Below are 25,445 nucleotides of genomic sequence, written 5' to 3'. Positions count from 1 at the left end.
CAAGCTTTGGGAGCTTCACTGGCTGTGTGGATGTAGTCATGACTCCTTGGGCGTATTGTGCGAACGGAGCCAAGTTTTCTGTGGAAAGAAAGCGGGGAGAGGTTTCCTTTCTGAAAGGAAAAAGGATGCTGCTGGGGAATTCTGGGAGTTGATGTCCACACAACTGAAAGTTGCCTAGCTTGAAAAACATTGATTTATATCTTACTTTTCAACAGGTGATTTATATCTTACTTTTCCCTGATGTGTTCAATGGCACTTTGGTTGAGTTTAGCACACTTCAGGTTTCTAAATCATTTTTTATTTTTTCAGCAAGTGTTTTTTTTCTTTAGCCACACAGTCAAGTGCATTAAAAATGTTTTGTTGTTTGCCAAGCAAAGAAAACATAAGCACACTATTTTCCAGTAAGAATAATTCATAATCATTCAAGAGCTGTATTGGATCAAGCCAGCATTCTGGGTTAAAGGCGAATGAAATGGGCATATATGAGAAACCACCATCTCAGGTGCTGGAGTCTGTTATAACAGTGGATCCATGGCTAGGTTAACTTCTGGTGCTAAAACATATTTGGTTTTGGTTTGGCATGATTGCCAATCAAATCTCTGATTTAGCATGATGTCAATCCCAGGTACATTATTGTGCTTCATTCAACAGGTGGGAAAGAAAATATTTCAGTTTCAAGCGATCTTGCGTACCTTCTAATGTAGCTTCTCAAGAACAGTGTGAAGTGGCTGGTAATATAATAATAATAGTAATAATAATAAATACTACAAATACTTGGGTATCCTTCAAGCTGACAACATCAAGTACACTGAAGTCAAGAAAAAGATTAGAGGTGAATACATCAAGAGAGTGAAGAAGATCTTAAAATCCAAACTCAATGGAGGAAATACCATAAAGGCAATCAACACCTGGGCAATCCCAGTCATTAGGTACACAGCTGGAATAGTGGACTGGACTCAAGCAGAACTAAAAGCAATGGATAGGCATACCAGAAAAATAATGACAATGAATCATGCCCTTCATCCACGCAGTGACATTGATAGACTTTATCTACCAAGGCAAATAGGTGGGTGTGGAATGCTACAAGTACATCAGATGGTTGAAGAAGAAAAAATGGCTTTGGAAGAATATCTGAAGAACAATGATGAAGATTCACTGAAATTAGTATATCAGGAAGGCTTACTGACTACTGGAGAGACCAAACTGGCCTACAAGAAAGACCAAATGAAGATCAGAATAGAGGCATGGGAAGACAAAGCACTACATGGCCAATATGTGAAAAAAATAGCTAGGAAAGCAGATAATAATGACCTGGTAATGGCTAAGAGCAGGAAAATTGAAGAAAGAGACTGAGGGACTAATTCTGGCTGCACAAGACCAAGCCTTAAGGACAAATGCATACAAAGTCAAAATTGAGAAGACAGCAACAGACAGTAAGTGCCACCTATGCAAAGAAGCTGACGAAACAGTGGACCACTTGGTAAGCTGTTGCAAGAAGATTGCACAAACTGATTACAAGCAGCGGCATGACAAAGTAGCACCAATGGTGCATTGGAAGATCTGCAAAAAATATCATTTGCCTGTAAGCAAAAACTGGTGGGATCATAAAATAGAGAAAGTCATAGAAAATGATAAAAGTAAACTGCTCTGGGACTTCAGAATTCAAACAGACAAGCACCTGCAACATAACACCCCAGACTTAACAATTGTCGATAAGAAAGACAACAAAGTCTGGATAGTGGACGTGGCAGTGCCTGGAGATAGCAGAATAGAAGAGAAAGAACTGGAGAAGATAACAAAATACAAAGACCTACAAATAGAAATAGAAAGACTGTGGCAAAAGCAAGCAAGGGTAGTACCAGTAGTCATAGGCTCCTTGGGTGCAATCCCAAAACAACTGGAGCACCACTTGAACCCCATTGGCATTGACAAATTTGCTATTAGTCAATTGCAAAAGGCGGCCTTACTAGGAACTGCTTCCATCCTGCGACGATATCTGTAATACCATCAAACATCCACATCTTCCTATCCCAGGTCCTGGGTAAGGACTCAATAGGTAGACAAAATGCCAAATCCAGTCTGAACATCTGCCTGACTGTGCAATGATCCATAATAATAATAATAATAATAATAATAATAATAGAGTTGGAAGGGACCTTGGAAGTCTTCTAGTCTAACCTCCTGCTCAGACAGGAAACCCTATACCATTTCAGACAAATGGCTGTCCAGTCTCTTCTTAAAAACTTTCAGTGTTGGAGCATTCATGAGTTCTAGAGGCAGGTTGTTCCACTGATTAATTGTTCTAACTGTCAGGAAGTTTCTCTTTAGTTCTAGGTTGCTTCTCTCTTTGATTAGTTTCCATGCATTGCTTCTTGTCCTGCCTTCAGGCGCTTTGGAGAATAACTTGACTTCTTCTTCTTTGTGGCAACCTCTGAAGATGGTGCTTGCCATCTTCTGAGAGAGTTCTGGAGTCTAGCTTAGGGGAATTTCTTAGTGGTCTCCCTTCCAAATATTAATTGGTAGGTACGTGAAAATGACCTTAGGGGACTGATGTTGTCTAAGGAATGGTCAGATAAGAGAGCTCATAGCCCACATTTATATAGTGGGTGCAGCAAGAGGAAACCCTTTATAGTATTTCAGAATATGAAGTAGATGGCGGGAGATTTGTATTTTCCAGACTTGCAAGATTCTCTTAATGTAGCCTTACAATAACTGAATTAGCTTATCTAGCCATGTTCCTGTCTGGTCTATCTGATAAGGCTGACACAATCACGTCATGTCTTACTTAGGTATGTGTATGCAAGATTAATTGACTGCTGCCATCTTGTGAAATTTATTCAATAAGCAGTGGTTGGACCAGGGATTAGGGAATCATTGCTTAGATACAGAGGTCCTGCTAAATTGCAGTAACATCTGTTTGACTCATTGTTGCTGTAGAAATTAAGCCCTGACCCTTCACAAACACAGCGTAGTATTTGGTATGTCAGTATTTTCCATAAACTAACCAATGAGGTAACTACAGTCAGAATGAACAAATAAAAAATTAGCTGCAGTTAAAATTACATGGGAGCAATAACATAATGATATGCTTATAGTGACAGTAAAAATGGCACTTGTACTCCTATATATCTATGGAGATTCTCAGTCATCCAGCTCATGGTTGTCCCAAAGGAGCTTTTTAAAGAGGCAACTGGACTTCCTTGTTTTTCTTTGAAGACGTTTCACTTCTCATCCTATAAAATCCTAAATCTAGAATTGTCCAAGTTAGGGTTGGATGTTATTATTATTAAATGTATTTGCCGCCCATCTTGTTTCGAAGTGACTCTTCTTATCCTTGTTAAGTGGAGATGCTAAGGTTTTGACTGCTAATTTGGCACAAAGTTTTCAGAAGTTATTTACCTCAATAAATGCATCTAACAAAGTCAGGTGTCTATTTTTAGGTGTTGTTTTCTCTAAAATTGGAAAAATTTAGTTGTGCTAGGAGAGCTTTACACAGCTTTGCGTTGTGTGCCAATAACACCTGATACTCATGCCTTAGTCCCCCCCCTGCCCCCTGATTGGGTTACCACAGTGCGATCTACATGGGGCTACCCTTGAAGAGTATCCGGAACTTCAGCTGGTGTGAGCAATTATGTGTGCTTCCAAAACATGATGAGTTAATACCTCTGCTCCCCAAAACTGCATTGATTGTCAGTTTGCTTCTGGGTCTAATTCAGGATGTTAATTTTGACCCTTAAGACCCTTTATGCTAGGTTGTTTGAGGGACCACCTTGCCCCAGTTTGATCTGCTCATCCTCTCAGATCTGACAAGAAAGATGAGGACCATCTCTCTCAGGGAATTACACTTGGCGGGCCTGAGGAGGTGGGCCTTCTCCACTATGGTGCCTGCCTAAGGCTGTTTCTAAAGTTCGGTCTTCTTTGTATTTAATTTTGGCCCATTTTCTCTCTTTGCTCCTTAACTTCAGCACTAGAGCTTGCAGATCCTCCTTGGTGGAATTTAAATTTGAAGGTCTGAGGCAAAATGAGCCATTTCTGCCTAATAGGTACTTGGCCAGACACTTTTTGTGACTTGGTTTGTTTATAATATTCTAAAACACATAGTACATGAAATGCAATGAAATAGCAGGATGGGTTTATTTCTGACTTGTTTTTAATCCAGGTTTTGATTGGGAAAACATCAAGAAGTCCTGGGACAGAAAGAAAACCGGAAAGTTAAAAACTTGCCGGAAAAAGAAAGAAACTGTTTCCATATTATTGCAAACAAAATTATGCGAAGGCGTCCCTTTGGTTGTAGTGGTTGAGTCTGAATTGAAGGATTCTTCAGCTATTATACAAAGAGAACTAAAAGTCTTTAAGCTTTAAAAGCTTAAAAGAACACTACAATTTTTAAAACACCCTGTATATATTTTGTTTTGTTGTTTGTGATATTTGGATTAATATACAAAGTTGTTCTCTGTGTATAGCCGAGAATTAATTTTCTCTCTCTTTACCCTGTTTAAAGCAAAAGCGTGTACATATATTCTTTGAGAGAAAATCTAGTTTAAAATTCAGTTTATTTTTCCCTGTTTTGAAAACTGCTCATCAAATATCATTTAGTGGGTTTAAATTCCCATCTTCCATTCTTTGCAAAATATTGTATTCATTATTTTTATTTATTTCCTTATGTATATTTTATTATTCTGCTAGTCAATGGAAAGGTTTTCATAGCATCTGTGGTTTAGGAGGAGAAAAACACCCCATATTTATTAAAAGCCATTACACCAACACCATCCACTTACAGTAAAATGAAACAAATCTCCAGATCAAAATGAAATAATAGCAGACGTTTGAAAGGTGTAGAGAGAATATGTCAATGGGTAATTGACATAAAGTCAGTGTGATTTGCTCTATATGCCTGCTATACCTAGCTAATATATTAAGTGACTTCTTCTTCTTGTGCCATATCCATTATCGGATGTTGGCAATCATGTTGGCAATCCTGTTTTTATCAGCAGCCGCACAAAAAAGTGCTGCTGAGTTTTGTCCAAACCAGTTCCTTAGATTTTGAAGCCATGATATTCTTCTTTTGCCTGGACCTCATTTCCTTCAATCTTTCCCTGGAGGATTAAATGGAATATGCCATATTTTTCTGGGATTAAGTGACTGCGTGTTCAATAAAGTATATATATTGTGCAGGATCCAACCTCAGATGGAGAGATGTCATCAGATGTGTGATATAACAAATGGTGTTATGTCACCAGGCCTGGGCCTCCTGCAGAACTGGAGAGATGGTTCCATTATTGAGGTGGATGTATACTCACTTTCTCCATGCCTGGAGTTTGGACATAATTTTAACAATATTTAATTCTATTTAAATATTATTTAAATAAATATAAATATTCAAATATTTAATTTTATAACCCTGACTTTTTACCTATTTATTCAATGGCTTTTATATTTCACTGTTTTATTTGATTATTGTACACAACACAGAGTCACTTTCAGTGAGATGGGCAGCCATATAAATTCAATAAACAAACAAATTAATGTCACATGTATATGCTTCCCCTCCATCTGCCAGATGAACATGCAAACTTTCATTTGGTAGGAGGACATTGAATGCTTGCTTGTTTTTGTGATTTTTGAGTTGATCTAAGAAAAGGTTTGTCCTAAAGATGGACATTGATTGCAGGTTCTTGTTCCTTCAAAATTAGGATGAAATGGATAAGCCAGTTCATTCCTTTAAGACTTGGAAAATTGTATTATTTTATTTATTGGCTGATACTGTTTTTGAGCCTGCTTTCTGTTTAAACCACATTAAAAAAAAACCCAACGGGTTAGCTGTATGTCATAGTATAATACAACATTGTAGCATTAACTATTTTTTTTTGTTTTGTTTTAGGAAGCTTGATCAGGATGTCTGGGCGTCCACTGATTTCCCTTAGTGGTGTGGACACATGTCTGACTTCTCTGAAAACCTGCAAGACCTACATAAACACTGGCATGGATGTAACCACAAATGTGGCCCTTGACCTTGTGGAAAATCACAGTGAGTTCAATTTTGGGATCTATTCTTGCTTGTTTTTTAAAGCTTGCAAGGTGTCTTGGGATCCTGCCACACAGGTTTCAGCCTGTTCTTCTGTGGTGTGACCCAATATGGGTATCCTTTTAGGTGTTTCAGCTGATTTTCTGTCATCTTGAGCTTGGCTACCATACAGCATAATGGAAAAAAAAAATCTGATTTCCAAAAGGAGTCTTGAGGATGGGCTGTTCTCTTTTGCAGCCTGAATTCTAAGACCTTCATAAGATCCTTGTTCTTTCAATTTATTTCCAGCATCTGGGCTCAGAGGATCAATACACCCTTTCCAGGTGCTAAACTGCTTTTTATGGATGCAGTTGCAACTGTTGGGGGAAAGTAGTGAATTACAAATTGTGCGATGCCATCTCCAGAGTGTTCAGTGGCATTTAGATGAAGGGCAAATGCCATCTTTGAGAGCCAGGTGGCGTCTTCTTATATCAATAGCTCAGTTTTGGGGTGCATGTAGCCCAATGAAAGTTCAGAAAGCTTGGAAAGTGGGGGAAACTAAGACCATTGATCTTCTCCTTTTCTGACTATATCAGAAGCAAAAATATTTGTGTTGTTCCAGGAGATGGCTGTAATTGAACACTGAGTGCAATTGCTTGCCTTTGTGGGTAGGAAGCATACCGTAGCTGGGGAGCCCTTAGGTTTATTTATTCTAATTTATTTTACAATATTTGTAAAGCACCTTAATCCAAAAGATGATAGGGCATGTACTAAAAAGAGAAAAAGAACATACTACATTCTGATGGATACAGCCCACAGGCTCACTGAAATAAAAGAAAGTTGCAGCCCTGGGTTTTGGTAATGGGAAACATGTTTTGGGGCTGCTAGCAAAATACCCATCATTAAACCCACATCCCTCTTAGATCACACAGAAATAGGACTTTAGTAGACTTCCTCTTGAAGTTTAGAACAGATAGGCAGAATTATACTTGACCTGAAAAAGGCCATGTTAGGATAAAAATATGTCTTGTGATTCAGCCCATATGTTCAACATCTTGTTCCAAATTCTGGAAATTCCTCTTAAATTTTCATCCATTGGTTCTAGTCCTCTTCTCTGGGCCAATGTCCACGCCCTCTTTTATGTTACTACACTTCAGATTTTTGAAGACTATTTCCAGATCTCCCCAGTTGTCTCTTTTATTGGCCAAACATACCAAGCTTTCACTGATCTAACGCTAAGATTTAAGATTAACTGTTGTTATTTATTTTTATAACACTTGAGAAAACATCATAATACTAAGATCGGTTTAACAATAAATATTCACTGGATCAAAAAGAAGCTAGATAGCCAGTGGCGCTTCAGTTGACAAACCTGCACAGATCTGGGAGTTGAATTGGATAGCCCGAAGTCCCTTCTAATTTTATAATTGTATATTCATTTATTATATTTGTATCCTGCTTATATCCACCACCACAATCCTGCAAGATAGGTTGGGCTGACAAGAGAATGATTGGCCCAAAGTCATCCTGCAATTTTTATGGTGAAGTAGGAAGCTGAACATGGGTCTCTCTCTTGTCAAGATTCAAGTCCCTAACCAATGCACTCTACTGCCTCTCAAAGCTTTCTCTCTGCTTGGCATCTCCCAGATAGGATCACAATTCTTTTATTCCTTAGGTGGCATTGGAATTTGTAGTTTAATATCGTGGATGAAGAATTGTCCTTTGAACAACTATGGGAAGAGCATACCATGAGATGGCAGCAGAGGCTTCATATTGTATAACTCATGAAGTTATTTGTGGTCCTACTTCTGCTAAATCTTCTACAGATCCCTAGTATTGAAAGGCAAGAGGATTGAAAGGCAGCAGGATTTAGGACCATGTCTTAAAGAAGGTCTGAACAAAGAACTCCATTGTAAGGGTTAACAGATCAAACTAGTCTTTTAAAATAAGTGTAAATCAAGACTTTAACATGCCTTTTTGTCCTGGGAATGTCACATCTTCTTGCTTGGCATTACCTCCAGGGATTCTCAACCTGTATGCCAGTGATGATATGAAATGATCGCATGCCAGTGATGGGGAAACAGTGATTCTCTGGATTAACAACTTTTAAGATGTATGGATTTCAATTCCCAGAATTCCCCATACATCTTAAGACTGGGAAACACTGCTCTAAATGTTATTGGACTCAACTTCCAGTCAGCCAGTATAGTCATGAAAATGGGAATGGCAAGATCACAGTTTCCTCTCAATTTACCTTGTGCTGTTAAATCCTTCTTGATATGACTGTTCAGTATATCTTTCCAGGTATAAAAGGTATTGTTGTTGTTAATTGCAAAGTCGTGTTCGACCCATCGCGACCCCATGGACAATGTTCCTCCAGGTCTTCCTGTCCTCTACCATCTTCTGGAGTCCATTTAAGTTCTCACCTACTGCTTCAGTGACTCCATCTAGCCATCTCATTCTCTGTCGTCCCGTTCTTCTATTGCCCTCAATCTTTCCCAGCATTAGGCCCTTTTCCAGTGAGTCTTTCCTTCTCATTAGGTGGCCAAAGTATTTGAGTTTCAACTTCAGGATCTGGCCTTCTAAAGAGCAGTCAGGATTGATCTCTTCTAGGACTGACCGGTGTGAACGCCTTGCAGTCCAAGGGACTCGCAGGAGTCTTCTCCAGCACCATAGTTCAAAGGTATAAAATGTATAAAAGGTATAAAATGCATAATGATATTTTTATTTTCTTGCAGGTTTGCCTGGCAATTTATTTACATGCTGACTTTTTACAGTTTTGCTCAAAGTCACTCATAAAAACAGTTTAGGGGGGGTCAAGTAAAATAATTATAAAATAATTATAAATTGTTAGCCCTAGAAGGTAGGCCTGGTCACAAAACTGATCCTGCAGATATTTTGGGAATTGTCCTTTTGTATATCAATACTGGGGAACTGCAGGACATTTAGCAGAGCTATGTAAGATATAGTAATAGATTCTACGAAACCTGTCCAAGTTTCTCTGTGTTACAGTTTATACAGAACAAGATCAACATGGGGTTATTTTGAGTTTCTTTCTCATGTTTCCGTCAGTCTCTGGACTGTTCAAATTCTTTAATAGCTCTCCTCTATCTTCTCCAAATTAACTCTAAATTCCTTCAAATAAATAGGCCTTTTGTGATACAGAATTGAAATCTACGTGAACCAAGTAATTTTACCATTAATTAGTCCCTAAGAATATGAAAAACTGTCACTGTCACATCTATATTTGATTAAGGAACCCTTTAAAACTTCAAATCACCAAGGCCACTTTTTTTTACCTGATGTCCTTGAGAGGTTTTGAGATTTCCAATTTCTGCACCTTATTAGGAGATATGGAAAATATAGCTCAATAGATCTGGAGAGGCTCAGTGAGAAAAAGCTGCCCAGCTGTTAGCAAAAAAAGAAGCCTGTTCGTGTCAAAAGCAATTAATAATTTGATATGTTGATTATTAATATAGCATCATTGTGATAAGCATAGAAACACCAAGCACCATTAAGCCTTATAAGATGGATCTATCAGAGTCCTGCTTATAAGAGGCTCTGTCTGGAGTCAGGTGCTATTTTTTCTTGGAAAGGAGAGGAACCAAACAATGTGAGGGCAGATTTTGAAAGTATTTTGGCTATGAATGATCTTGTGCTTCAAGGACACCAATCTCAAATATAAATATGCAAGGGCAGTCCTTTACTAAGGCAATTAGCTAATACAGAAAGATACATAGGAGCCAGTGAGAACCCGTGGTGTATAGTTGTTAAGGAGTTGGACTAGGAGTGGGAAGACCCAGAAAAATTCTCTAAAATCCTCCCTCCCTGTATTAATTTTTTTTTTAATTCTACTGTTTAACTCTTGAAAGCTAAGTAGTTAGAAATGGTGTTTCTTGGTTTTGAGACTCTAGAAATAGTCCAGAGAAGAGCAACAAAGATGATTAGGGGTCTGGAATTAACCAGTGGAACAACCTGCCTCCAGAAGCGGTGAATGCTCCAACACTGGAAGTTTTTAAGAAGAAACTGGACAGCCATTTGTCCTGAGCAGGGGGTTGGACTAGATGACCTCCAAGGTCCCTTCCAACTTTATCATTATTATTATTAATTGGGTATATCTATTTTAATTAAAGAAGGACTGGGGTGACAGGATAGCAGTGTTCCAATATCTAAGTGGATGCCGCAAAGAAAAGGGAGTCAGCCTATTCTCCAAAGAATCTGAAGACAGGACAAGAAGCAATGGATGGAAACTAATCAAGGAGAAATTTCCTGACACTGAGAACAATTAATCAGTGAAATGATTTGCCTCCAAAAGTTGTAGGTGCTCCAACACTGGTGATTTTAAAGAAGAGATTGGACAGTCATCTGTCTGGAATGGTATAAGGCTGGGGTAGGCAACCTTGGCTCTTTTATGACTCGTGTACTTCAATTCCCAGAATTCCTGAGCCAGCGTGGTTCAGCTTGGAAACACTCTCTTTCCCCTCAGCATGGCTGGGTCAGGAATTCTGGGAGTTGAAATCCACGAGTCATAAAAGAGGCAAGGTTGCCTACCCCTGGTATAGGGTTTCCTACCTGAGCAAGGGGTTGGACTAGAAGACCTCCAAGGTCCCTTCCAACTCTGTTATTCTGTTATTCCTTGGCCATAATGCATTTCCCCCCTCATCTTAATGGAAAGATAATCCCAAACCCCTACTGAGTTCATTCTTTTGTTAATCTGTCCAAAGGTTTTAATATCTTGCTTTTTAAAACTGTGGCAAATATCTGAGGGTCATGGAACTCTATCCTGTTGATTACTTGGAAATGCAAAATTATGCCTATTAGGGGATTTTGAACATTTTCCCTAGTGCCCCACATAGCTCCTTTTAAAAAAGTGATTTGTTTTTTTTTAAGAGAAGCAACATTTAAAAAATAATCCCAAGAGCAGAGATTTGTGGGCCTGATCCTTCAGGGATGTCTACAAACCATGAGTCAGCCGAATTAGGTTGACCTAAGGAAGGAGTTAAAAATACAGAAAAAACTGGAAAGTTCTTCCTACACATACTGTTTTTGCGGGGGTGGGGGTACACTTCACAAGTCCAGTATTGCAGTAACATCTTTATTCTCTGCTTGTCTTGTCATTATTCAGAGAACTTTTGTTATGTTGTTAACCTGATATTGTCTGGAGAAACTGGACAGACTTTACATATCGGGGTTTCCCTTCTATCAGTTTCCTCCTTTGGAAACATCTCTTGCAAAGGTTTAAGAAACAGGGGTTTTCTTTCTCACAATGTTGGAAGTTGCTTCATTTGACTTGATTGTAATTTTTTTTTTTTTAAAAAAAAAATCAGTTTCCCAACTAACACTTGGGAAATTGTGATTTTTTTTTCAAGCATCACCTGAGACCCATAACCCATAATTATCTCTTTTAAAATATGGATTTGCCTCTAGTGTGGCTCCTTGAAAACCACCTGAATTGAATAAAATTGCCATTTCTAGCAGTACTTGGGATTTTCCATCCAAGGTTTAGATCAGTGTTTCTCAACCTTGACCATTTTAAGGCATGTGGACTTCAACTCCCAGAATTCCACAGCCAGCAATGCTGGCTGTGGAATTCTGGGAGTTGAAGTCCACATGCCTTAAAATGGTCAAGGTTGAGAAACACTGCTTTAGATTGAGGAAGGTGAAGGGTTTCAGTTGATTTCACTGAGCACAGTCAGTTTTAGGAGAAAACTAGACAACTCATGACCCTGTGGTTCATCCTTTCAGAGATATTTCCTTACCAGATTCTTCAGTTTCTTCAGTCATGACTAAAAGTTCTAATATACTGCCTTCACTTGAAAAGTTGAGATACATTCAGAGATGTATCTGCCGTTGAAAGTAGCCCATGTTGAACTGTCCGGCACAGTCAAACATCAGGACAGCAAATGTTTTGTGATGTTATATCACAGACTGTTTCCTGAGAATTATACAATTTTATAAAAATGGCCAAATTTTAATTCCACAGGAGAAATGGCTCCTGAATTTGGGACACATTCAGCAAGTTAGTTCATTTCAGCAAGTTAGTCCAAAATGTTTTGCCCCATAGGGCACTGTTTTGCTCAGTTAAAGGTTATGGGAAGAAGAGTCTTAATACAGGTAATCCTCAAATTACAAACCACAATTGAGCCCAACATTTTGGTTGCTGAGCAAGATAAGTGTGTTTGGCCTCATTTCATGACCTTTCTTGCCACAGTTGCTAAGTGAATCACTGCAGTTCTTAAGTAACATGGTTGTTAAGTGAATCTGCCTTCCCCATTGACTTTGCTTGTCAGAAAGTTGCAAAAGGTGATCACATGACCCTGAGACACCGCAGCCTATATAAAATGCATGCCAGTTGCCAAGCATCTGAATGTTGATCATGTGACCATGGTGATGCTGCAATGGGTCCATGCATTAAAATAAGCCATATGATGGTATAACAGGAACTTGTTCAGCAAATATTGGCTAAGCATAATGTATGAATCTCGGCACTAGCTGGGTTGATACATCATATTAAGTCATACTATTGCTTATTTAAGTTTACTTTAGTGTGATATATGTATCCCACCAATGGGCTATGCAAATAATACTGAGTGGACTGTTGTAAATTAAGCTAACTTGGCATATTCAACCAATCCTGGCTAGAACAAACTTAGTAATATGATAGTTGAATATAGCCAGTGGTTGGATCCCTAGTCCATTTTAAGCAATAATATTGTTTGTTTAGAAACTCAGCCACTATAGCTTATTAGTTATGGTTATTGCTAGTCCGTATGATATGCCATATGCTAAATAAAAATATGGTTAATGACTTACTGAATGATGCAAGCCAAGCCAATTCTAGCTTATTTAACAAACAATAGCTACACAAACTTTAACTAAGTGTAGTTTGTGCACTCAGATAGTATAGTGTGTTTAGGATCATAGTGTATATATTTTTTTTAAATGGAGACTCATAATAACATGAAATTGTAAAACCAGAACTTCGGAAGCAGCTATTCAGGCCATCAAATTCAGGGCAAAATCCAAATTAAAACATTTCTAATTGTTTAGTTGTCTAGCTTGAACACAAAAAGCTGCCATTCCATACTATGCATTCTGAAATAATGGAGAATGGGTCTGTTTTATGATACCTCCCCAGATTCTCTCTTCTGAAAGCTAAATACAGCCATTTTATTTTGTCTTTCTCGTAAAGCTTAGCTTCTTGTCTTCTGAACATCCTTGCCTTCTGTGACCCTATTTGCAATTTCTCAAAATAATTCTTCTTCTTCTTCTTCTTCTTCTTCTTCTTCTTCTTCTTCTTCTTCTTCTTCTTCTTCTTCTTCTTCTTCTTCTTCTTCTTCTTCTTCTAATAATAATAATAATGGACCTTGGAGGTCATCTAGTCAAACCCCCTGCTCAAACAGGAAACCCTATACCATTTCAGACAAATGGCTGTCTTAAAGTGTGATAATTGTAGAATTGGACATAGTGCTTGAAATGAGTTATGAAAACCCTGCTTGTTCTTTAATTCCAGTTGGACAATTCATAGTTTAGACTGTAGAATGGTTGTTTTAGTCTGTTTTGAAAGAGAACTGGCAGCAGCTGTTAATTCCCACAACACTTTTGTTGAGATCACAGCTAGGAATTGAGGAGAGCCATAGCAATCAATGCTTACTTATTCACAGCGTAAATACAATGGGTAACCTTTTCTTCTTGGTTAATAAGCATATCCTTTGATTTGTCAAAGTTGGCAAGTGTTTATGATTTTCTGTGTTTACATCATTGCACTCTTTTGAACTTGGAAGAACCGGAGTGGCTTACGTCCATAGAAAGCATAACCAAATAGTTATTATAATACAAGTGCTGGTGTCAATTTAAAGTGATGTCAGTAGAAGCTGTGGTCATTAAGAAATATGTAAAAAAATAACTGCAGGATGATACAGTAAATCATGTTTAAAAAAAATCTGATAAAAAAAACAATAGTTCTACAACAGAGAAAATCTTATCGGGAAATTTCCGGTTTATCTTCTAGTTTAGGGTAGCCTATAGCTTATCTTGGCTGATCTCATAATGTTAACAGGGTCAGACCTGATTAGCACCTTACGGTGGAAAACGATTGATGAATACCAGAGCCGTAAACTATGAAAATACATCCCAGAAGAATGCAATGGGACACCAATGGCTTGCTGTGACCTATGAAGTCAACAGAGTCGAGTTCAGCTCAGAGGAACTTCCATAAATGCAATTTGCTGATGTGACATTCTGCAATATTTCATTTTAAATTCCTTCCAAGGTCTTTTCTTGCAGAAAAACCCTTGCACGTTCAAAATCGTGGGCTTCTTTTTAAAATGAACGAGCATCCTCTAAATACAGAACATCAGTGGGTTTTTATGGGGATAGTTTGATGGAGATAGTAGCCCACAAGCATTCTTCTCATTTTGGCCCTTTGAGACCAAGCATATTGGTTGAGTAATAATTGGCCAAGGCTGTAGGCTGTTGGATGGTGATGAAAAGACAGCAGACCCTGTAACACATGTAGGAGGGGGACTTAAAATTTCCTGTTTTTTTATGGGTTTCTGCAGGTGGTTTCCTAGTTTTAAAAAATGATGTTGCAGCTATTTTCAGTACTTCTGTATTTCAGAATAGTTTAAGTATTCAAAATGATGTAGCCACTATAAAGGAATGTAGAGCTGATTTGGGGAATAGGGAAAGAACGAATGAGGAGTCAAAAGAGGAGGGACTTGCTGAAAAGATTACACACTCCTGTGGAAGGGAGAAGCACATCTGTGATTTTGTTTGGTATAAGGTGGGATGAGGAACACCTGGAGAAGCTTTCAAGATTCTGTTATTCTATCTTTCTACAAGTTGCCAGCCCTACAAGGTAGACTAGATTGGGAAACCAACACCTTAGAACAGAGGTCCCCAACCTTTTGAGCACCAGGGATCAGTTCCGTGGAGAGAGGTTTTTCTGTGGACCGGAGGGGATGTGGTTTTGTGTGCTGCCTGCATCCCGCAGATGGGTTTTTCTTTGTTTGTGCGGACCGGTTACTGGCATGGCACAGCCCGGTACCAGTCCATGGACCAGGGGTTGGGGATCCTTGCCTTAGAGGCCTCTAGCTCAGGGGTGTCAAACTGGTGGCCCACGGGCCGGATACGTCAAGTGCAGGCTACGCCCACCCCAGCTCCGCAAAGGGAAAAAACATCACGATACATCACATGACACAATAGAGTTTGACACTCGTGCTCTAGCTGTACTTTACTGAGATAGGCTGTAGTAACAGAATCTTGCAAGTCTGATTGTGCTTTACCTCCCCTTCTTTTTATATCCCAGTGAATCAGGGTGGTGTTTGCTTGAGCTATTTATGAATATAGGTAGTTCTTAACTTACGACTGGTCACCTAGCAACCTTTCACAGTTACAATGAACCCCCTCAAAAGGTACTTTTGGCCTGGATTTGATGTTCCAAAGGCTGCCCTTTGGATCACATGATCGCACGTTGGGCACTAGGCAGCCTTATTAATAGTACCACGAAGCACAACTTTGCCCTGGGGTAGCCCTTCCAGATGTGTTGGATCTCTTTCCATAACCACCAGCTGGTAAAAGAATGTAGGAGTTGAGGTCCAGCACATCTGGAGAGCATGCACATAGGAAAAACTGACAGACCCTTGTAGGAATCAATTTTCTCATAACTTTCTTTGGATTTATCTTCTTGGCAGCTGATAGAAGGGAGCAGGCTGTGTTATAAGACGCTTAAATATTACCTTTATTCCAACCCAGCCCGGCTTCAGTCAGCTTCCCAAATTCAGTACAGGATGACTCCTGATTTTACTTGCTTCTGCCTTTTTACTACAGGACGGTGCAGTTTCTGTCTTCCTAGATCCAAAACAAGGCATGCCTATTTACTTGTAGCGGCCATCAGTTCCTTACTATTGGGGTGTTTCTGTTTGTACTACAGAGAACCAATAGGTGAATTAAATTTGATGCTTAGTGCAGACTCAAATTCCCAAATGCAACTTTAGATAGTGCAGAATCATAGAAGTACAAAGTTCAAAAGGCTTCAGAGGTCACCAGTCCATTTGAGGGTAGGGATGTAGATCAGAGAAGGCTCATAACTCAATGCTAGAACAAACAATTTGCAGAAGGTTGTAAGTTCACACGGTGACATTTCTATATTTAAATAACACCTCCTTCATATCAAATTTGATGCTTGGTAACCTAATAAGGACACTCATTCTTGGTACCAATATAGAAATGCTTTATCCTTACAACTTTTGGGATGGTTTTTCAACACGTCGGTTTACCTTTCAGCTTTTCCTGGTGGCTTCTCATCCAAGAACTGATCAAGTTTGACCCCTTTAAGGTTTTTGAGCTCAACCAAGGTCGGTTAAATTTACCGCATTGCTTTTCCAAGCAAGTGTCTCCAGAGCAATTCAGCAGATGTTTTGAAGATTGCTTTAGCAATTCAGACGAAGAAGAAAGCACCAATAAATAAAGAAATAATAAAGTAAGGCACATCCTAAAAACAGCCGAAACAGCAGTTATGTGATGAATTAAAAGGTCCTTTTGCATGATAATTCACATCGATAGGTTTACCACTGATTCTATTTCCTTTCTAGGCCCACGTTCCTGGAGGCAATTCTTTGTGGTCATCCTGAGCTGTAAAAGAAAGTCAAAATGGCTGGTTTCCTTCTAATGTGAGGTTGTATTTATGCAGGTTTTAGTTGCCATTTTCTCCTTTTCTAGTGAAGATGATGGACACATTTCCCTGAATGCATTTGAATTTGAGGATTCTGTTTTCAGTGAGCATCATTTACTGATTGATTTGCAATAGTTGCAAGATGCCCTAAACCAGTGGTTCTCAACCTGTGGGTCGGGACCCCATTTGGAGTCGAACGACCATTTCACAGGGATCACCAAACAAGGCTGCCTGCCATTTTTCCCCCTTTTCTTTGGCCACACCCCTGGCACCCAATGATGTATAAGTGGTTGGGGGTCACCACAACATGGGGAACTGTATTATGGGGTTGTGGCATTAGAAAGGTTGAGAACCACTGCCCTAAACGATGGTCAGCAAACAACACAGTGGAATCATACCTCTGGAGCAGCCCTTGGCATTTTATACCGGTGGGCCACATCTGGTCTGTGGCTGCCCTGTTTGGCCTGTGATGGTGGTGGCGGGGTGGCATCAGCAGCAGCGGCAGAATGTCGTCAGGGAGGTGGTATTGGTAGGGGATGGGGAATTGATGGTGAGGGGATGGGGTACCAGCGACCCTCCACAACAGTCCCAATTTCTTATGTGGTTTAGTGGCTTAATGACACTGGTTCCAGCGGTTCGAGCCCTAACACTACATAGTGGGGTGAGCTCCTGTCATTTGCTTCAGCTTCTGTCCACCTAACATTTCAAAAGCATGTTGTATGTGAGTAGATAAATAGATACCACTTTAGTGGAGAGACGAGCTAATGCTTCATACAGGTAGGCAGGTTCCTGCTGGTTCTGAACCTTCCCAGTTGCGATGTTCATTTGCAAGATGGCTCTGGTGAAGAGAGGGGGGCTTTGGATCACGCTGCAGGAAGAGTCCCTTCCTTCCTTCCTTCCTTCCTTCCTTCCTTCCTTCCTTCCTTCCTTCCTTCCTTCCTTCCTTCCTTTCTTTCTTTCCTTTGCAAAGCTAGCTTGTCCTCCTATGGTGTATCTTGGGAAGCACACAAGCTTGTACCACAATAGAGCTAGTAAATTGGCAGCCAAACTACTACTCTGCATTAGCATTGTAGTCTCCTGGCTAATGTAACCACACATATGCTAATCATCATCATCATAATAATATGGGTCCTTGGGAAAATTGATTGCCCACCTCTGCTCTGGAGGAAGTGTCTTCCAAAGGGGAGCATGATAATGAAGATAGGCACATATCTCCCCCCCTCCCCCCCCGCAGCCATGTAGTTCTTCTGGTGGGGAATTCTCAACATAGTCTCTTTAGGTCAGTGATGGTGAACCTGTGACACATGTGTCAAAGGTGACATGCCATAACATTTTAGGTGACATACCAGCATTCAGTAACAACTATTCTCAATAGCACACCCTCTTTTTGCGATATTTTCGGAGGCTATGCGAGAATGGAGTATGCTTTTGCACAACCTCTGGACTCTTTGAAAACGAGTTTGTTGTTTGTAATAAGGAATTTTTGACATGCCAGCCCCAAAAGGTTTGCCATCACTATCTCAGATGGACAGCAAGGTGGCGCCCGAGGCAATTTGTGGCTAAGTCATAAAAAGCCCTCACTTGGAACCGATGCCCTGAGCCCACTAAGAACTGGTATCACTCTGCAATGGCAAGGTTTGTTTATTTAGTTATCCAATTTATGTAAGAGGTGATTCCTGGTTGTTCTGCTGGCAGTCTGGCTGCTGTGTTATGGACTGGCTGCAGCTTTTGAATCGCCTCTAAAGTAGCCCATGTTGAGTCTGCTGGAGGAATCCACCTGAATGGCGATTGAGGCCTGAGAGGTTATCTTATGCTGCTTGAAAGGAATGAAAGAGTGAAGCTGATGGAAGTCAGCAGAGTACCCCGGCACTTAGTCCTAACCTCATGCTAAAAGTGCCCTTCCTTTTCGACTCTGAATCCTCTGCTTCCTGCAGTAATGCGGGGTGTGTGGAGTGAAATAATAAAGGACCCGACTTCACTTACTCCCATTAGTTCCAAGGCTTCTCACGGGTGCAAATTTGACCTTGTTAATTCTAAAACGATTTGTCTGTGACAGTCTGTGGGAGTTGAGTAATGTATTAAAAGAGTATTAATGTATTAAAAGAGGATACTTTATCCAGTCTCATTAGTTTCAAAGCACCTTGGGAGACTTTAATGAAGGATAAGAGAAGAAGCTTTGGAACTACCTTGATCTAGAGCAGAATAGGCAACCTCGGCTCTTTTATGACTCATGGACTTCAACTCCCAGAATTCCTGAGTCAGCCATGCTGGCTCAGGAATTCTGGGAGTTGAAGTCCATGAATCATAAAAGAGCCGAGGTTGCCTACCTCTGTACCCTAGAGCAATGTAGAGGATTCTGTGAGTTGAGGTCCACACATCTTAAAGTGTCCAAGTTTGAAAAAAACCCACTGTTTTAAAGGATCCAGAAAGAAAGGTTCCTTTTCACTTCCACCCTGCGCTCATTTTGGTCACAGACTGAATTCCCACCTTGCACTTAGCTATACAGGTATGACCTATCATTCATTTAACAATGGCTCAAAGTATAAGACAGTCTTGGAAAAAGTGATTTTTGGACCTGTCCTCGAAGTTACGATTGTTGCACAATCCCCATAGTCAAACGATTGCAATTCGTGTGCTTGGCAACTTGCTCAGATTTATGATTGCAGTGTCTTGCAGTCTCGTGGTTGTGATTTGCGACCTTCCCAGCTGGCTTCCAACAAGCAAAGTCAAATGGGCAAGTCAGATTTGCTTAATGATTGTAGTGATTCGCTTAACAATCATGATAGAATGGTAGTCAAATTGGGTCTGATCATATGAATCTTGCTTAAGGACCATATCATTTAGCAACCAAAATTCTGGTCCTACTTGTGGTCGTAAGTCAAGGACTTTCTATCACCTTATCTCCTTCCTTCCTCCCTCCCTCCCTCCCTCCCTCCCTCCCTGGGTTTTGATATCTGTTAGTACCATTAATTTATTAGCATCAACAATCATTTTCCATCTGGGGAATTTGCAGGGTAAACGATGTTTATGGAACTGTTAATTCTCAGATTAACAAAGCAGGACAAAATACCCAGTGTTCAGAAATAACTTTGAATGTGAATAGTTTTAGTTGAGGAAGGGTAGAAAAAATGAGAAAATGACCCAGATAGCATTAGGGTATGAGAAGAACAAGAAAGGTCATAGCTGAATGCATTCTGTATGGTGCATTAATGCTGATGATAGAAGTTCACATTTTGAAGCTTTGAATTAGAGTGGGTTATGTTTATAAGTAACAATGAATAGCTTGTTGGATAAATAAGGAAGTGGGAAAAGTAATAAAGTTAAGAAGAACACATTGCCAAGGCAGGAAAAGAGAAATGTTTATGTCCTTATTTAAAGGTCTGCCTTCTCACTTGTTTTCTTTCTTTGCTATGTACTAGTGTCATCTTCAAAATTATTACTGTTATATTTTTCCTTTAACCCACGGTAAGTGTTTCTCATTCTGAGCAGCTTGAAGATGTGTGGACTTCATGCTGACTGGAAAATTCTGGGAATTGCAAATCGCACATCTTCAAGTTGTCCAGAATGAGAAACACACTTTTAACTCAAGGACTTGTAGATAAAGTGCATATTTTTTGAAGCAACTCTACTATTCAGCTACAAGTAGTCTTTGACTTACATTACAATCACAATCGAGCCCAAAATTTCTGTGGCTAAGTAAGACATTTGTTAAGTGAATTTTGCCCCATTTTATGACTTTTCTTGACATAATTGTTAAGTGAATCACTGCAGTTCTTAAGTTAGTGACACAGTTGTTAAATGAATTGGGTTTCCCCATTGACTTTGCTTGTCAGAAGGTTGCAAAAGGTGATCAACCATCATAAATATGAATCAGTTGCCAAACATCTGAATTTTGATCATGTGACCATGAAGATAATAGCAACGATTGTAAGTGTGAAAAATGGTCATTAAGTCACTTTTTTCAGTGCTGCTGTAACTTTGAATAGTCACTAAATGCACTGTTGTAAATCGAGGACTACCTGTATTCTGCAAAGTTTCCATATCATTGCTTTATCATATTACCTTTTCTCCTTGGGCTAACTCCATGCCATACAATTCCACAGTTTTCCCCATAAATAATTGTAATGCAGGGGTGTCAAGCTGCTGGCCCGCGGGCCGGATGTATCATGATGAAACCGCACCCACCCCATTGCCGGCAATGGAAAAAAGTCATGATCCGTCATGACACCCCTGCTGTAATGGGTTGTAAGAATAACTTTGGGAGACAGGAGAAAAAGCTGCAGCTGAACAATGGTCTGATAAGAGAATTCTGAACCCAAAGCAGGAATCGGGGGGGGGGGGAGAGAAACCATCTCCCCAGTTCTTAGGGGAGAGAGAGGAAGCATTTTCAGATTTGCAAAATCCTATTACTGCAGCCTTACAATAAAGATAGTACTATGGTAGTACTCACGATTTTGGATTCTTGTCTAGACTATCTTAAGGGACAAAGAAGAGGGGGGGGGGTCAACCTATTCTCCAAAGTACCTGAAGGTAGGACAAGAAGCAATGGATGGAAACTTATCAAGGAGAGAACCAACGTAGAACTAATGAAGAAGAGAAAGGAGGTTTTTTTTCTCACATTGAAAACAATTAACCAGTGGAACAGCTTGTCTTCAGAAGTTGTTAGGGCTCCATCACTGGACATTTTTAAGAAGAGACTGGACAGCCACTTCTCTGAAACAGTATAGGGTCTCCTGCTTGAGCAGAGGGTTGGGACTAGAAGACCTTCAAGGTCCCTTCCAACTCTGTTATTTTGTGATCAGTTGGGTTAACTGAATCTCCTTCGACATGTTGGTTTTGCTGTACCCGTTCACTATGTCTCAGCAGGTGGCAGCATCTAACTGTTCTTGGCTATTCTTGAAAAAACTAAGCAGGGTTGGTCTTGATGCGAAGTCTCTGGCTAGATTAGTAGAAGATTGGCTAGGAAATCCTAGGGATATAGCTAAATTGGGAAATTGGAAAAAAAGGCAAGGGGAACAGAGAATTGAGCTTGAATTAAGAGAAACTTTCCTTTGACATCACCAGGCAGCTTTTGCTTATTTATTTATTTTCCAAATTTCCTTTTTCCTCTTATTGGTAAGCCAACTTGATTTCAGCTTTCTCCGGTTTGCTGTCTTTTGAATATTAACCTCTACTTCTGACAAACTAAATTGTAGACACAATCTTTCTGATTAATTTACTGAGACCATTTGCTTCTGAACTTCCCACTTTGCATGAATTTTCTGGGCTGGGGACAGAAGTAAGCAGTAAGATGAAAAACCCAGCAAGAAATATAAATGTTGTCATGATTGAGTTGCTAAAAGACACCAATAATCCATTTGTTCAGAAGGTAGCAAGCAGAACTTGCAAAAATTTAAATTTTAGGTTGTTGATGATACTTTAAAAGCCTTTGGAAATGATAAGGTCTTTTCATCTTAAGGCAAGGAAAGATGTAAGGAAACAATGTCCACATGCCTGGCATGTTTTGCTAAAGATGACCATAGTCTCACACATTATCTGAAGTTTTGAAAAGTTAATGTTATAATTGGGGAAGCAGCATTCTTTTCAGATGGAAGGTGTTGTAAGAGAAGAGGTTTCTAGGTTAGGAGTTTAGTTTTGCAACAACTTCCAGCTGTGGACAATTTGTGGCACAGTCAATCAAATAGGTCACAGGCTGGAAACTGAGCAATGGATGGGCCAGGTGTCAAGCAAGATAAGTAAGATGGCAGGAACATGATCAAAGGCCAGATTGGGCAGAGAAGCTGAAGGCAGGAGATCTTTTTAAGTCTGATTATGTCTTCAGTGGTTGGTGAAGTTCCCTGACTTATAGCTACCAATCTCACAAACAAGTGACTCTGGGTGGCATACTGATGGTCCTCAAGGCAATCTAGACTGGTTAATAGAGCTTTGAGCAGCAGTGAGGCATTTCTGGCCTTCAGGATTTGCTCAAGTCTCATGTGTCTCCATTAGTTGGTGGAATTCATTGATGGTCCTCAAGGCAGTCGAGCCCTATCAATAGAGCAGGGGTCTTCAAACCTGGCCCTTTTATGACTTGTGGACTTCAACTCCCAGAATTCCTCAGCCAGCGTGCCTGGCTGAGGAATTCTGGGAGTTGAAGTCCACAAGTCATAAAAGGGCCAAGTTTGAAGACCCCTGCAGTAGAGCCTTGAACAAGAGTAAGGAATCTCTGGCCTTCTAGATGTTGACAAACTATAACTTTTAGCATTTTTCAGTATTGGCTGTGTTATTTGGGATAACTGCGAGTTATAATTCAAGCCATCCAGAAAGCTACAAATGTCTTTTCATAAGCTTAGCAGATACCCTACTTATTCTGCCTGCATAAGGAGAACTGATGGTTTGGCTTGATGGGACTTTATAGAACTACAATTCAGTGGGACCTGACAATACAGTAGGAAAAATCATAGTGATAAGGTATCGTGCAAACTTTGCACTTCAGAAGATTCTAGCCAAACAATGAACAGGTTAATTTAAAAGATTCCGCTTTGTGTTATATTATAATTGTAAACCTCTGGTATAAAAAGGGCACTTCTGCTCGGGGCATATCATCTAAAAACTATTAGTGAAATGTTAAAAAGAATGATGATACACAGAAGAGATAGCAAAGCACAAACAACTGTGTTCCTTCTTCTTCCTTAGTATATAGAACAGGATGCCCAAAACATTTAATATTCTGCTTGAGCATAAAGTTCTGTCTTTCAAGCATCCAAGCTGTGATAGGTAGGGATAATAGGAGTTGTAATCCAAGCACATTTGGAGAGCACAAGGTTGAGAAATAATGCTGTACTATTGAAAATGGTGTGCACAAAGTATACATACACATGCTAAAAAAATGAAGAGGCCTATTTAGTCTCTGTTGAGCATCATTATTAAATTAGCAACAGAGGCACTGTGGGTGGATTGTTGAGCCCGGAAGAGTAAAGTGTAAGAGATAATTAGTTAATATCCGTCTTGTCTCAGTTGGGCTCCACCTGTTTGTTAGCTCCTTTAAAAAAAAAAAAAAGGCTAAGCTCCATAGCAATTAAGCCATTCTCAGCAAGTCTAAGGGTTTTCAGCTCTCAATCACTTTCTCTAATGAGAATGCTATTGTTGCAATTCCTTGCATTATCAATGTTCTGATGTATAGCTCCGTGAAGATTAGTATTGGTTGGAAGTATGATTCATTGGGAGAGGAGGGTGACATGTGTTGGTCAAACAAACTTATGATTCATAAAATGTGATCCATATCAGTTCTGGAGAAGCTCACTGATCCCCTGGATGGTGGTGGAGTTGCTTCCCAAAGGATCATGGGAAAGTAACTGCATGAAAGGTAGGTGAGAACAAGGGGAGACAGGAGTTTCTTCTGGAGACTGATGTTTACAACTTCATCTGGATGCCAGTGAATGACACTTTTTCCAAGTCTGAGAATTGGCTATGCTTTGGAGAAAGAAGTTCTAGCCTTTCGCTTATTACATTCTTGTTCTTTTGGCTGTGTGCACAAATTAGGTTAATCATAGTTTGCTTCAAGTATTATGTTGCATAAGCACAGTTTCTGGGTTTGCACGCCCCATTAATCCATAAAATACAGTTTACAAACCACAAAGGCGAATTTTCCGTAATGAGCTAAAACAGATTGGAGAAACATTGCTGTAAAGAGCATGCAGCCTTCTTGCCGCAAATTGATAATACCCATATAAATACAAAACGATACAATTGACCAAGTAGGTTTGACAAAAGAAAACTCTTCACTCAACACATAATTATGGAATTTATGTTTGTACAGTGTAGCAGGTTTGCTTAAGATATTTTGATGTCTGAAGCAAAAGATAAGATGACGTCCCTTCTCCATTTTACATACAAAAATTGACAAAAGTTGATGTCTTCAACTCTACCTGTGTCCATCAACTAAGATTCACAGTCCATTTAAGAAGAAAAAAGAGACTTAGGAATTTTCCCCGAGATTTGGTTATGCAATTGTGAAGCTACCTTGGAGAAGACTCTTTATAATAATAATAATAATAGTAGTAAAGTTGGAAGGGACCTTGGAGGTCATCTAGTCCAACCCCCTGCTCGGGCAGGAAACCCTACACCATTTCGGACAAGTGGCTGTCCAGTCTCTTCTTAAAAACTTCCAGTGTTGGAGCACTTACTGCTTCTGGAGGCAAGCTGTTCCACTGATTAATTGTTCTCACTGTCAGGAAGTTTCTCCTTAGTTCTAGGTTGCTTCTCTCCTTGATTAGTTTCCACCCGTTGCTTCTTGTCCTGCCTTCAGGTGCTTTGGAAAATAGCTTAATTCCCTCTTCTTTATGGCAGCCCCTGAGATATTGGAATACTGCTATCATGTCCCCCCTTGTCCTTCTCTTCGTTAAACTAGACATACCCAATTCTAGCAACCGTTCCTTATATGTTTTAGCCTCCAGTCCCCTAATCATCTTTGTTGCTCTTCTCTGTACTCTTTCTAGAGTCTCAACATCTTTTTTACATCGTGGTGACCAAAACTGGATGCAGTATTCCAAGTGTGGCCTCTGTAGCGGTAGATGAACTTAAGACTCAGGTGTACACTTTTCATCAATGAATGAAGGCAAATATACGTATCCCAGGATAATGTTGCAGGATCCAATCTGGGTCAGTCACCGGGACTAGAGATTTTGTCTTTCAAGTTTTCAGACTCGTGCTGGAGCCCATCCTCAGGGAACTTATCTCCAGCAGAGTTTGGGTGCTCACACTCTGCTAGAGAGAAGTTCCCTGAAG

The 25,445-nt window shown here is 39.8% G+C and overlaps 1 protein-coding gene across 1 annotated transcript in view; it reads left to right on the top strand.

The window, feature by feature from the left end:
• NSMCE2 (NSE2 (MMS21) homolog, SMC5-SMC6 complex SUMO ligase) overlaps window positions 1–25,445 on the top strand; it is a 251,358-nt gene that overhangs the window by 299 nt on the left and 225,614 nt on the right. The window contains exon 2 of the mRNA XM_039359834.1: window positions 5,882–6,028. Coding sequence (XP_039215768.1) covers window positions 5,896–6,028 — 133 coding nt within the window. The 5' untranslated portion in view covers window positions 5,882–5,895. The remainder of the gene's footprint in view (window positions 1–5,881; window positions 6,029–25,445) is intronic.

Source organism: Crotalus tigris, unplaced genomic scaffold (assembly GCF_016545835.1).
Source record: "Crotalus tigris isolate CLP2741 ecotype Arizona unplaced genomic scaffold, ASM1654583v1 scf7180000019137.2069052, whole genome shotgun sequence".
Classification (NCBI taxonomy): Eukaryota; Metazoa; Chordata; class Lepidosauria; order Squamata; family Viperidae; genus Crotalus; species Crotalus tigris.
Note: the sequence above shows the minus strand (reverse complement) of the source record. Positions and strands in the feature narration are given on the sequence as shown.